Source organism: Emydura macquarii, unplaced genomic scaffold (genome assembly GCF_026122565.2).
Source record: "Emydura macquarii macquarii isolate MOO-44397 ecotype Brisbane River unplaced genomic scaffold, CSIRO-AGI_Emac_v2 contig_75, whole genome shotgun sequence".
Classification (NCBI taxonomy): Eukaryota; Metazoa; Chordata; order Testudines; family Chelidae; genus Emydura; species Emydura macquarii.
In genome coordinates, this window is record NW_027130212.1 from 7,360,167 (window position 1) to 7,375,390 (window position 15,224).

Here is a 15,224-nt window from a genome sequence, read left to right on the forward strand (position 1 = left end):
TTAACCTTAATCATTTTAAATACCTCAATTTTTTCCAGAGAAAGCAGACAATAGTCTATTTAAATAAAAAAAAAAAAAGTCAGTGTTTTTCAGAATAGCTGCTTCTGTTCAGATCACAAGTGAAAATGTGTATGATACTCTGTGGGTTTTTTTTAATGTTTTCCTGAAAGTGAAATGAATCGGTACTGGATAGATCCAGGTAATATTATGTTCCCGGAAAGCATTGTACAAGCTTACCCACACCCGTCAGCCCTGACCAGCAATACCTGCGTTGCTCAAGTCCTGGATCTTTTTCACCAAAGACTCCTTAATCAGGCCAGAATGAGACAAACAGTATGTTAATTTTCTACACTAATGTGCAGCAGTGTAGAAGAGGATGGAGGTGGTATGAGTATTTCTTATTATGACCTTATGATAGGATTTGAAGTCAGCCTCATGAGGTGAAAGGTTGGAACAAATGCGAGCATCACTGAAACTAAAGGAAAGACTTCAAGAGGGGTTGAGTCAAGCCTTTAATCATGTACATCACTTTACCTTCTGATTTTGGTAGTCCTTTGCAAACGTTAGTGTGTCACAAAACCACCATGTAGTTTGGTACTTACTGCTAGTAATTTTTTTTAATTTAAATCTTAATTACAAAGTTTTGTAAAAAATGTGAGCTTTTAAAATATTTTCACCTAATTTGGTTGAAAAACTTTTTTGATCAAAATTTCAGAAATGCCCAAAATGGTGACTAGTTGTATTGGAAGTCCCCAGTGAATACAGAATTAGTACTGGAAAAACAAGAATTGTTCAGAGGCATTTATGAAATATGTTAACAAAGGTTGTAAGGGGTGTATTATACCAGTTTCTTGCCAATGTTCTTATTCTATGTTTCAGTCCTGTATACTGTATATATGAAATTTATGCTTTTTTATTTTAGTCAATATTTCTAATGCTTTGCATTCCTGTCTTAGCAGAGTATAATGATGCTTTCTAATTACAAATTCTCCAGCTAAATTTTAAATGAAATAAGGAACATTCTTAATATGCTCTTAGCATATCAATCTGGGAAATTCATAATCTGTTTTTGGCCTTTTCAGTGATGAACAGATAGTTCTACTGTATTGGCTAAAGGGCGTTGTGTTGTAGCCACTAAGAAAGCTCAGATTTTCAGCAGCAGTTGAACACATATTGCTAGGGCAAGCCTTAGTGTAACGATCCAGATGCCAGTAAAACAGAATTCAAAAATGGACAAACTTTGTGGTATGTGAAATACAGCCTTATTTCTCATAACTTTTGGGGCAAATGAGGCATAGAAAATATTTTCAAATTTATAATGTCGGAAACGTAGTAATGGTAAATCTTTTTTCTAACTATTATCGCACTGCAAAATCCTTAGTCTGAAAGTTCAAGCATACAAGCTATAACAATCTATGGAAGGTGAAATTGCAAGTCCAAGCAGCTCTGTACAATGGCATTAGATTGGCAGCTCCATTGCAAGGATTTTTAACCTCTTGAACTAGCTAAAGGTATTTGTCCTGGTAATTAGGAAGATTGGTTGCATTTTTCTGAGAAGGGATTTGGACAAAAACTAATGCACTTTTTCAGAATAAAATGGGTTTTACCAATGTACTGTAGATTCTAACTAAAACTGTGGGAAGTATGTATGTATCTAATAGTTGGAGAAGGGAACTAGAAGTCAGGACTTCTGGGTTCTAGAAACAACTTTGCCATTTACTCATCTGCAACATGGTGTGATGAGAGGCTTAACCAACTGATGTTTGTGAACTAAAAATGGGTTATACAAATACAATGCACAACTGACAGATGTAAGTGGTTTTTGTACTGTATAGTTTTCAGGGATTGCATTTCTCTTTGCATCTAACACTCCCTTGGTAAAGATTTCAGGGACAAAAATATGTAGAATGACCCACTGAAGTGTCTAGAGATATATTGATGTCATACAGCACCTCTACAGTAGACTCACGAACAATCCTGGGATCTCATTTATCATATGAAATGCTCAAAGTACAAGAATCAAAGATATGCAAGCCTAAATTACTATATTCAGGACTTAGGTACTACGATGAGAGGTGATCTCTGAATACCACAGGCCAGTTAGAAAGGGCATGCGAGCATGGAGGAGTTCAAGAAAGAAAAAAACCAGAAGAGTTGTAAATTAAGAAGGTAGTAGAAAAAGAACAAGGGAAAGGGACATGGAATCTCCTCTCATAGAGACCAATGTGAGAAATGCCGTTTTAAGCTGTTTTTTATTCATATAGTTTAACTAGGAATTTCTAAAGCTCGTAGTTGAGCTTTCTTTTAAAAAAAAAAAAGAAAGAGAGAGCATGTATGAGTCAGTACTCTTTGAACCCCCAAATCCCCCCAACAATTGTATTAAAATGAGCAAAGGAAGGGATGGCTGTCATGTTTCAGCCTTTGTTTTTTCCACACACTAGTTGTTTGTCTGGTAGGGGTACAAGACATAGTCACATATCTGCAGAGACATATTAACCAATACATCTTGAGGCCCAGGTATAAGATGCTGTTTTTGGGTGTGTCCATTTGTTGATTCAGGCAGGTGAAAGGGCAAGAGATGAGTGGAGTCTGGGAGGGCCTGGGTATCCCAAAGTATGTGTAGTTTAGAAAGATTATTAGACCAAGGAAAAATCCATGTGTATCCCACTGACGAGTGTGTGTGTGTGTGTGTGTGTGTGTGTTACAAGTCCCCCTCTGTGCCTAATCTGCAGAAGATATAATTCCGCTACAGTCTCAGCTACAGAGCCTTGGATTCAGCTGTAGCAGCTCATGCTTTTTAGCTCTGGAGGTCCCTGGTTCAATGTCCGGTGTGTCAGCCAAGATGGCTGCCATCACACATGCTCGATTGTTTGCCAAAGGCTGGGAAAGGCCAACAGGATGGATCACTTGGTGATTATTTGATCTATTCATTCCATCTGAAGCACCTGGCATTGGCCACTGTTGGAAGACAGGATATTGGGCTAGATGGACCATTGGTCTGATCCAGTATGGCCATTTTTATGAATGCTTAAAAACCCTTCTGCTGCGTTAAGAGAGACTAACAATGAGAAACCTCCTACCAAAGGTGAAAGATTTTTAAAAAAACTTCTTGGGTTTTTTTTTTCTATTCTTTGTCTCCAGGATCCCGTCTTCGCCAGGAGGACTTTCCACCCCGGATTGTTGAGCATCCTTCAGATGTGATTGTCTCTAAGGGAGAGCCAACAACTCTGAACTGTAAGGCCGAAGGAAGGCCAACTCCCACTATTGAATGGTACAAAGATGGAGAGCGAGTGGAGACTGACAAAGATGACCCCCGCTCCCACCGTATGCTGCTGCCCAGCGGATCTTTATTTTTCTTACGCATTGTACACGGACGCAGGAGCAAACCTGATGAAGGAAGTTACGTTTGTGTTGCAAGGAACTATCTTGGTGAAGCTGTGAGTCGCAATGCATCACTGGAAGTAGCATGTAAGTAATCAAAAATATGATCACTACCTTCTAAAATTCATGTAAAACTTTGCAGTTTCTTTGATGCTAGTATCTCAGGCAGTACCAAGTTAGCAGATAATAAATGTGGATAAGCATGTTGTTTTATCTTTAACTGATACTCTTAGCCAAGTTATTTCCACAGATATCTATACAGTGGCAATGATCATACAAAATACATGACTTATTCTGAGGTGCTATTCTAGTTTATGTATAATCGTGATTGACACTAGCGTGGAGGAAGACAAATCTTCATTTAAAGCATAATCTAACTTTGAAATTATGGATCAAGTTGGTTATACTGAATCTAATGTGAAAAAGATATCATTTATTATAAGGTGCACTATATTTTTTTCTTTCTCAATTCATCTGCTACTTCTTCAGAACCAGTCAGTTCCAGTCAGGTGACTCATATCCTGTACCGTTGAAAGTCACAGTTCCTTCAGATTGCCCGTCTGCCAAAAATTCAGTGCAGGTCTCATTTATTATGTGAATAGCATGTGAGAATTGTTAACCATTTCTCAAAACATCTAGAACAGTCTTATTGCTATGATCTGCTTTGTGTAACAGAGAAGTCATCACAGATCTTTCAGACAGAGAATCTGAAATTACTGAGACCATTATGCATGAGTGCTCTTCTTCCAAGTGAACAAACTGAAGCAGGGTCATTTTATTTGCATGTTAAAGAAGCTTGTCTTTCACGAAATGTAAAGTTGCTATGTGTTAATTGCCTCTAATAAATTATCTGGGTTGAAAAGGAGATGGGGGAAAAAAAGTAAATTTCAGCATAGAAAATGTGCTGGCTGGGCATTTTCACATAAATGCATTTTTTTAAAATAGTTAAAAAGCAAAAAAAAAAAAAAAAAATTATTAGACTTAATTTTCACCAAAGAGAGGCTCCTAAGCCCTGATTCAGCAAAGCACTTAAGAATGTGTTTAAGTTCAGCCCCAATGACTTCTGTGGGACTTAAGCACGTACTTAAGCACTTATGTGAAGAGGGATGGACTTAAGTATGTACTTAAATGCCTTGCTGACCTCAGACCCAAGCGTTTTGCCTACTTTTTTTTTCTAGGTGGCTAACGTTTTTAATCATCCAATTTCCAAATACTTCATTGTCATATAGCCATCCTTGTATGAGGATAACAGTTACCTTCTCCTTTGGCTGATATCAGCTTATCTTTGAATAAGCTAATGAGGGAAGGAGTTCATATCTGACACCACCAGAAGTAATTGAAGGGTATTGGAAGAACTGCTGCTTCAACTGACTAGTGTATATAATGGTAAATATTAGTTAATCTTGCTGGTTTGTCATTTTCTTCATACATTACAGAAAGGACCTTCCCTTGTACTAATCATCAGATGATGTGAGAGCTAAATAGTAGAGCAGGGCAGGCTAATGCATTACCTTTCACTTCATATAACTTTGTTTTAAATCATAAGTGAAAGGTAGTTTCTGGTTTTTATTCAAGTCCCTAATGGACAGTTGTCCACATCACAAAAAGCATCACGTGGTTTTGCACAATTTAGTAGGCAGTTTTGGACTGAAGAAAAGACCAAAGGTACCATGAGAAATGTTGCAAAGCTATGTGAAGAAACCAGAACTCTGTGTGTTCCTAGCTAACACTATTAGATTATTACTCTTCTGAGCACTTAATTCACATGCCTGATTTTTAAGATCTCTAATGAGAAAAGCTCTGTTGTCTTTATTACAGGTATGAACCTGTTTTGAAATTTTTGGCTTCTTAATTTACAGATTTGCCTAGTACGTGATGTTAAGATTGTCTGGATATTGAATTGAAAAAATGGTGCGGTTGCATCTTGAGTCATCACATCAAAATGATTGGTTGTTTCAAAATAATAGTGTGCTTTTATTGCATCAAATCTCACTGATCTGTACTACAGTGACTGCTATGAGTCTCTAGTTACGAACTGTTCAGTCTCCTGAGTTATGATTTTAACCACTGCAGCTGGTGGCAGGTCATGCATGAACTAAAAGTCAGATAACAGAAGACTGCAAAAATAATAAATCCAGGTTTTATTGTAGATAGTGTTTTGCGGAAGGGTCACAGAACATGAAATCTGAGAGCTGAAACCATAGCTAAAGTTTCTGTAAAGGCATCCTGCACCTGACATCAGATTATTTTACTGTTTTTGTACCTTTGAAGTTTAACTGACTGAATTCTCCAATTAAACTCTTTGAGGATTAAAGGGAACATTCCTGGGCCATTTAAATTAAATGGTGCTTTGTCTTTGCTTGAACTGAAACATAATGGTATGAGGGACTTCATCAAGGATGGAGGAAAAGGTCTTAAACACGTTCATTCTTGATTAAGGGCAAGATTCTGCCATCCTTACTCACTTTGTGAATAGGACCTATTGATTTCACTGGACTATAGACTCAGTAAAATACATTCTTATTTACTTTTTGACATAGACATCTTTTACAGCTCATGCAGCATTGCTTCGAAAGTACATAGTTATGTTGGACATCTGTGTAAAAAGATTGTCACTTGATGCATCTGAGTGGAGACTGATCACAAACCTGCTCAACTCTCCCCAGTTTACTGAGAAAGTTCACATATTTTCTCATTCAAATGCCTATTTTTTTGTTATTCTCTGTGGATATAAAATAAGTTTTCAAATGACTTGTATAGGCAACAGTCATTTTAAGGCTTTTCAAAGAGGAGCTTTGTGTGTCATAAATGTTTATAGGTTGTAGATGATAGGAGATTCCCTAAAAGTCCATCTCCATTAGAGAAATGTTGCTAGTAACAATTGTCAGCAATGTGTGCCCCTGCACCTCTCCAAATGCTGCCTTGAAAACACTTTAGCTGCTAGTGTAGATAGGACAGTACAGCACTGTTAAGCAAAAGTATGATAGGCCATATTCCACCAGGTCTCACTCAAGCTATCTTTAATGGTGTTTAAAACTGCCCTCTCTACATTAGTAAGTAAAAACCATTTTCAGCACCAGATAAAGAAGAACTAGTAGGGTCCTTGCTCAGAATCATTGCCACAGATCATTTTCGTAGTGTAGGTGGACCCTAACTGTAGCAAAAGGGAAAGTGCTGTTTTTCCCAGATCTAAAATACTTGCTTTTCCCAGATCTAAATTACTTGCGTTTTGGTGATTAATCAATAGTGAATTATTTAAATATCCCTATTAAATTGTGTGTCTCTAAAAATGTGAAGATGAACAATCCCTTTGACAAGGGGCACTTTGTAAATAAACATTTGTTTTTTATTAGTCTCACAAGTTACTGTTAGGGAGACTGTGTATGCTTTTGATCTGGGCAGAGATCCAAGTCAACTAACTGGTTAAAACTTGTCTCCTTTTCCTACTATGTTGCATGGGCACATATCACACATACACTATGTTTATAAATCCTTGAACTTATTCACATTCCTGTCTCTAGTTGAAATCCGTAGAATTATAAGGGGCTCTCATTCAAGGAAGCATCCCTCTTTAGAAAAGCACTTAAGTACACGTTTAACATTAAATTAAATTCGTTTCTGGACTGCAGCCTATAGCTGTTGTTTTTGTTTTCCTAAAGAAAACTAACAAAAAATTCCTACTCCTAAAGATTTTTTAAAATATTTGTATCTGAAAGCATAATTCATCATTGATGTGATGCACTTCAATCATGCTTGGACTGATGCTTGGGTTAATATTAGTCAGAACTTTCTACTAACCAGAAAAGTAATTCCAACCTCATTGATAGATCTGATATTTGTGTGGGAATTGTGTTGTGGCTTTTTCCTCATAATTAAACTATTAAATGTAGGCAGTGGGCTCTTAAATCAACAGAAAATGTTGTTTTATTCAAAAGAGAAAAATGTGTTTATCTTGAGTTTGTTTGTTTCAAATACCTCAAATGGAACTTTTATGCAATTTACGGTTGTTATTAGAAGCATCGTAAAAGTAATACCCAAAATTTGCTTGGGAGTGTTTTAAATAATCTGGCATAAAGGTAGGTTTGAAATAATCTGTCCTTTGTGAAATGCCTTCAGTTGTTTTTAAAATGTATTGAAAAGAAAAGCACTATTTTTTCACAAAGCAAAAAAGTGACTTGGCTGAGATGATGGTGCGGAGGTTTCCAATGGGAATGTTGTGAGACACATTTGTGGTAGCTACTGTAGGTAGAAATTCAGTTTCAAGCACTAGAGCGCCATATGTAAGTAACAGAAAGAGCATAAGGGGTCCTCGCACTGACTCAGGCTGTCTCTGATCTAGCCTGAGTCAGTGGCAGCCCCCAGAGATAACAGCTGTAGCCCCAGGTGTTAAATATGTGACAGCAGCTTGATCTATCGACCAGTGTAAGAGGGGGCTCTGGCCTAAATGAAAATTCATGAAAAATTGATGAAGTCCCCAGATTATTTTTTTCCTTTTTCAGTGCTATGCCAATGCAGTAAGGAGAGATTAAATGAGGTGTTGAACGCTTTAGTGGCAAAGAGGTTGTGGTTCAAAGGTTAGGGGTCATGAATAAAAAGATCATCTCCCTCCCCCACCCCTTGCTTTCTTCTAAAACAAAACACAAGGGCTTCTCAGATTAGCCAGGCTTTACTTTGCCTTTGATATAAAAATAAAAAAAGGATAAATGCTCAAAAGCAGGGGGTATTTTTTACCAGAGGGGAAGGAGTGTGGAGGTTGGGGTTGATATAAAAGAGTGAACAAACTCTGATTCATAATTCAACTGGAGAACCAGAAATAGATTGAATTCCAAGACTGCAATATAAATTTTGGCCTCCATCTTTCAGGGTTTGTGCTTAAACTGAAGTCATTAAGAGAAAGAAAAGGTCTTGCATTATTTATAGGTCAGAGATTGCTGGAATAGCAAGCTTTGGAACACTCTCAAAACTTAATGGTCCTGTTTGCGTTAAATCCAAAACTAAATTAATGCTTTATATGTATGAATAAGAGAGGTTACAGCAGTAGACTGAGATTAGCAAGAGGAGTCGCAGGTGTTCTCCAATGTAAGCCAAATTTTTTACAAACAAAATCTAATATTACAGCATGTCTCTCTTTTTTGTAAAATGTGAAGATTAAAAGATGAGAGGCATAAAATATTGACGAAACAATCATCCCTATATTGCAAAAATAATCCCTTCAGATATTCTATGAAGTTTTTGTAGAGGGCAGCTATGTGTTGATGACAATGAAATTAATTACATTCATTAATTGAAATCCAAAGCACCTGCAAAATAATGTAACAGCAACCTGTGCCATATTGTCATGGTAAAGTCCATCGATGACGTAGGTCTAGTCTGTACTGCACACATATTCCCATTTCTTTTAAAAATAATTATTTCGACAGTAGGCACTAAGTCTCAGTGTCAGAAGGGAAACCAAGGGCTCAGTGGTCAAATATCTGATTTGCTCTCTGATGTGTGGAGGACAAATGCTCCACTGCCGTGCACCCTTTTTAGTCACTTATATCTTTGACAAATGACTGGGCAACTCTACCTGTCCGAATGGTAGTTATCTATTCTCACTTGGTAGGGGTGTAAGTGACTACAGAAAGTGGAATGCAGAGGCCAGTGGTCCCTCAAGAACACAGCTGATGCAGAAGAGTAGGGCATTGGAGGAAAGCTGGTACAGTCTTTCCTATACTTCAGTTTTTCTGGGTATAAATATAGTACTCCCCGACTGTCAGCACAACACATTTCATGAATGCCACATTTCCTTTAAAAAGGGACATAAATAACAAAATTGTGATAGATGTGATAAATCACAACCACACATTTAAAGAAAAAATAGTTGAAATGTTTTAAGGAAAAAAAAACAAACTCAAGTGCCTGAATTTCATACTTGAAATGGGATGAAAAATAGACAAATGTGGCATCATCTTGTCTGACTGCTTTTTAGCACTGTTCACTGTCAAAAAATGTAGCTTATGTAGCTTTGCCCTCAGAGTCTCCTCAGTGTGAAATTCCTAATAAAAAACTCTTAGTCATTAACACACATGCACAGCTTCCAGCAACTTCCAGCAATAGGGATGCGAGGTGTATGTTAGTGGGTGCGTGACCTCTGCAGAACCTGTGTATAACATCAACGTTAAAAAAGCCAATGGCTTAAGAATTTTTTTTTTTAAATTCAATCTACATTGTATTTTTATGGTAGGAAACTGGTTATCTGGTATGATCCGCTGGGGGTTACCACTGCAGGAAGTTGCAACATGATAGAGCATTTCAGTAGATACACACACATTTATTTCTACAGTGGAAAGTATGAAGCTAGAGAACCGTACAACTAGCATTGAGTGAAACCACTTTAAATAAATCATTATCTCAATGAAAAAACAGCCCCAATTCCTTTTTGAGGGTTAAAGAAGTTTTCTAATTATTTCATTTGTAATTTAGTATGTATTTATAGTTCTGCTCCTAGTTCCAGAGGACTAGGATTGTGACCTATCTCGAGAGTGGCTGCTGCTGTGCTAGTTTCTATTTCCCCTGCAACCAACGTAGAGTGGAAATGTGATAGAAGAGCCTCTTCTTAATCTGATCTCATATATTTGGATCTCTAGTAAGTTAAGATACATGTCTGGACTTTTTCAATACTTTTCCAAACTGCACCTTCTCTGGTTAACACCTTTCTCACCCTTTGATTCGGATAGTGCTGTAGCTCCCCAGTTCAAATTGTGCAATAACAAGTAGATATTGAACAAAGAAAGTTAACCTATTTCAGTATACCTTTTAATGAGTAAGGTCCTCATCCTCCAATAGTGTTTGTGTGGATGTGGAGCCAACCTCCCAACCAGGTTGTCTCCACATGGGCACCCAGGCCCAGTTGTAGATTCAGGACCTAAAATGTTACCAACTATCCTGCCACTCCGGCTGGAATATGACTAAATGAGGCCTCAATCTATAAAAGTTTCAAGAACCCCTAAACAAAAGATTGTCAGTCATCTCTGGTCTCCTTGATCTTTTTCCTTGTTTCCCCTCCACTCTCTGATCCCCAGACTCCTCTCATAATGGACTCTGATCATCTTCTCAGCTCTTCGTATCTTGGATAGACTATTGGTTTCTCACCCCTTAAAATGTTAGGGGCAAAGCAAATTTCTTTAGGATATCTAGTTTTTCCTCTGAAATTATCTGTTCCGTGCCCAGTATTTTCTCTCGCACAAAGAAAAAGCTGGCATTACATTTTGGAAGCTTTTTGCAAAGCTGTTGATCTGATTCTGCTTTTTTAATAATCTCTTGCACATCACTTCATTTGATTTTGAGGCTTCCTTCTTTTCTTCGCCTTTGATTTTATCAAGCCTGCCGTTTATATAATTTCTGAACATTCTACCTGATAAAAGGTTGAAAGCTAAGCAACTGCCAATGAGTCATGTATTACTTTATTTAAAATCTCCCAGTCTGTGTGGGTTGATCTTCTATTAGTTTGTGTTTCATGTACTCATTCTGTGCTCAACATTTTTCTAATTTTAGTCAGTCCAGGAAATAACATAGCAGATCTAGATAACGCTGCAGCATCAAATTATTTAACACATTTGCATTTCCACACCTCTGCTCCCTTTGCTGAGAAACCTATAAGTGCTATTTGAATATTAATTGAAGTACTGGCTATTGTTGGCATATGCCTCAGACATGTTGTACTACTTTATGATGTCAAATCAGATAAAAAAATATTCATTTGAAGCAACACTCCAGACCTTTCATTTGCAAACACTACATGATCTAAATACTAACAAAGTGCACTATGCTGCTAATTAACAGAAATCATTAGGGTAAAGTTGGTGGATGTTATACATTAATAAGCTTGCATTCAGATCATCACTTTTTTTGTTCATTGAAACTAGAATCTTATTATTCTTCCCTTTTATTTTCAATACTCATTCTTTCTATCTTAATTCACAGAGTTCTGTGTTTCATTTTTCTAGTCTCTAGGCATTACAACTTCACCATGGCTTTTGATGATGATAGCCATATGAAGATGTTTCCACTGGTGTTTTTGATTGGACAATTTGATAATATCTGATGGCTCTTCAAGTGGGAGAAGGGAGAGGAACCAATTCCCAATAGATAGGTATCTGGTTCACATCTTTCAGTGAGCACACATGTGGACTTCTGTGGGTGCTTCTGGAATGACTCTCTCGTGTGTGGGGAGAGTAGTCTTCAAATAAGCATGTGGCATCAACTCACTCCTCAGCAGAATTCTAATATTCTTTTAGTTTCACACCTATATGCAAGTAAACTGTAATTTTCTTCCATCAAAAATATCTGCAGTATTGTACAAAAGGGCATGATTTCTTCTGGTGCTGCTGGGCTCATCCATAATCCTGCATGCCTAGGTAGAGATAGTGGCTTTGTCATTGTCTTCTTCCACCTTCAGTTTTCTGAGAAACTTTGCCCCTTCCATTTGTAATAGGATCTGTTGTTTTTTTTTTAAATTCATTCCGTGTACTGCTAAATGCCAAAGAAATATAGATGTTTCAGCTTGTAGAGAATTTGACAGCTTGTCCTCTCAATGGGCTGAGCCATCATGAGACCATCACCCGTGTGACTCCCATTCTGCTTCCATTACTGATTCAAAGCCCTAGTCTTGCTTTTCAAAGACTTCAACAACTCAGGGTGAAACTTTATTAGTAACTATATGTCCAGCTACGATCCATTACAAAAGATGTGCTTTCTGGAACAATACAGCTTGCAAGACCCAGGATTAAATGTGTGAGAACCAAAGATGAAGCGTTTTGAGGTGAGGGGTGTTAGATTTTTTAAATGATCTTCCGGAGGAATTTAGAATAATCCACAATCTGACTACTTTTAGATCACATTGCAAGGCCAAATTTTCTTATAAAGCTTACTTCCCATAACCAGAAGTGTATGCCTAGCACATCCCCATTTTATATCACCCCCATTTTATAGGTTGGCAGACAAGGGAAGAGAAATTAATTACATTTCTTAAGACTGTAGAAGTCGTCATAATGAGACAAAATTTGAATTTAGGAGTTCCTGTGTTTTGTCCACTAGAACCAAGCCTTCCACCGTGAATGTGTACAATTTCCCAGCCTTTCATTTTATATCAAAGAAATAAAATAGACAGCCTTCAGATTTCTCCTAATAACAAATATGAACTCTTTGTATATTTAAACTGCATAGACATATTTTTGAATAGACAGATTTTTTTTTATGCTAGTGACTGAAACTGCAAAGTTTTGGTATGGATGAGCACACAAAGGTTTTGAACCATATCTATTTTTTTTAGTTTTGAAGAAATGGGCCCCAGTCTCACTAGAAAAGACTTTGGGATGTTTGATCTTGCCCCAGTTGTAGCAGAAACCAGGATGTACAGACACATCAAAAGGGAGGAGGGGACAAATTTCCAAAAAGATTTGGTTCGCAATTTGAACGAAAATTCAGAATGTGTTTTACTTCAGATGAAGTAGTTTCCTGACGCTACTTATTTTCAATGTATTAGTTGGTTAACCTTAAATGAGATTTACTTCTGGTCAGATAAGCACTCAGCTGATTGGCTGTCAGTTTACACTTTATTAAAACTATCCTAAATTACTGGATCATAAAACTGTATTTGAAATCTTGCAGGAAAAAGGTTTCATGTGAGATTTCCACTACCACTTATATCTAGTCCATTGGGGAGGGCGGAAGTACACAAGAAAAGGCTATTAGGGTATTTTAGCACTTCCATGTCTCTTCCTGGCTGGAATCAGAAAAGTGCAGAGATTATGAAAAATAATGGTTAAAAGCATCTGGGTTTGGGTGAAAGATTAGGTCACTCTTAAATTATCTCTGAAACACTTTCCCTATCTTTAACAGAGAGACCATCTTCAGGGGAAAAAAATGTCTGTTTTGCAGAGTTCAGAGATGGAATATTTAATTTTTTTCTTTTGTAGAGAACACGTTGAATTTTTGTTTTCTCAGATTAAAAGTGAACAAACTGGTAATGTAAAACAATATCTGTGCAGTACAAACCAGTATACAAACTAAAAGTTGGTGAATTAAATCAGAAATGGATAGGCCTCCTAGGAAAGAAGCTCCTTCTGCCCCACTTTCAGTGGGTGGAGCTCACAGACATGAGTTGAGATTTAAAAAGGAAGCTTTATATTACACTCTTTTCAACTGCCATCAGTAGGATACTTGCCTTGAGTTGAAGTGACTCTTCTTTCTATCTAAGTATTTATGTAAACCCCATCACTGTAATATCTTAGCACTTCAGAAACATTTAGTAAAATTAACTCAAAGGGCTTTGTAAGGAAAAGGAAGTACTGTTATCCTCACTTTACAGATGAGGCACAGAAAGACTAAGTGAACTGCCCAAAGTCATGTAGGAAGTTGTTGCAGAGCTAGGAATTGACCACAGATCTTCTAAATTTCAGAGTAGTGTCTCTTCCCACTACCTTCCCCTGTTATTAAAAACATAAGAAAAAACAAAATCTGTTTTCACTTCTTTGTTCTCTGACTACACATTTTCTGGCAACATATAATTGTCAAGACAATGGGTAACATAGAGGCTTCCCTTACATTTTGTGTCTTTTACAATGAATTAACTAATTGTGTAAACTCTGTTCACAGTCTTCTTGTGCCAGGGTTATGAGACATTTTTTTTTTCAGTCGGATAGTCAATAGAGAAGTTGTCTCTGGGGGAAAAAATCATTAAAATCCAGGGCAAATGGTTTCCTTTATGTGTGTAGTCTAAATGCCCATATCTACCTTGAAGAATTAGTAGTGTGGAATCCGAGTTTGCATACTCAGGAGTAGAATCCACAGATTATGGACCTGGCTCAGTTCTCTCTCTCACTTGTGGAGATTAGGAGTATCTCCACTGAAGTCCATGGCATTCCACTTGTATAAAACTGGGGAAAATGAGATCAGAATCAGGTCTAATTTTTTCAATCTGGATTTGTCATATTTTCTCCTTATATACCTGTATAGTGAGCCAATGAATATAAGATAAGATGTTACCAAGCCCTTTCACTGTTATTTTTCACTCCAGCAGTGCAATGGTGTTTAAATCCAGGGTTTTCACCCATCTCTTGCAATTGATTTGGCCTTTACAGAATGACTCATCCCAGGCAATAGATCATAATTGAGTCACAGCTAACAGGTACATGAAGGGAGCAGTTTTATTTGAAGTAAGTTTTCGCTGTGAAACCAAGAACAAACAAGCTGTATGATATATCTGAAAATATCATTTATAATTCAAATATCTTTATTTGCCAATGTTATAGGAAAATATGTCCTCAAGTGATAATGAAACTCAGACAGTATTATTTTACAGCACTCTTTATAATATATACATTCTGCATAAATAACTGTTAATACCCTTAAAAGTGCTTATGCAGTGGACCCTGAAAGGAATGCTCATGTAATCTTCAAGATTCTAAATTATCATAAAACTCCTTTGTTAGGAACACAGTGAGCATGATTTAATTTCAGTATAAGATGAATATATTTCCAGCCTAATTAATTTAATTGGGTAAAATCCATTATATAATTTCATCTATAGTATATTTGCTCTATTTACCCTTTCCAGTTAGTCTCATAAATATGAGAATGCTAATAAAAGAAACATAACATAGATTTCCCCCCCAAATTCTGACTTCAAAATTAACGGTACATCCTGATCATGATTTTTCTGATTTAGTGGTCTTCTCTGGCAGCCATACGCTTTTGCTGGAGTATCTGTTACAAAACATTTATATAAATATTTCTGTCACCCAATAGCCCAACATCTTTTGTAGCTTAAGGACAGTATCAGAGCCTACGCTTATTTCCAT

The 15,224-nt window shown here is 36.9% G+C and overlaps 1 protein-coding gene across 1 annotated transcript in view; it reads left to right on the forward strand.

Moving 5' to 3' along the window:
* The window catches only part of ROBO2 (roundabout guidance receptor 2), a 583,446-nt gene that overhangs the window by 54,468 nt on the left and 513,754 nt on the right, over positions 1–15,224 (forward strand). The window contains exon 2 of the mRNA XM_067543334.1: positions 3,142–3,468. Within this exon, the coding sequence (XP_067399435.1) occupies positions 3,142–3,468 (327 nt within the window). The remainder of the gene's footprint in view (positions 1–3,141; positions 3,469–15,224) is intronic.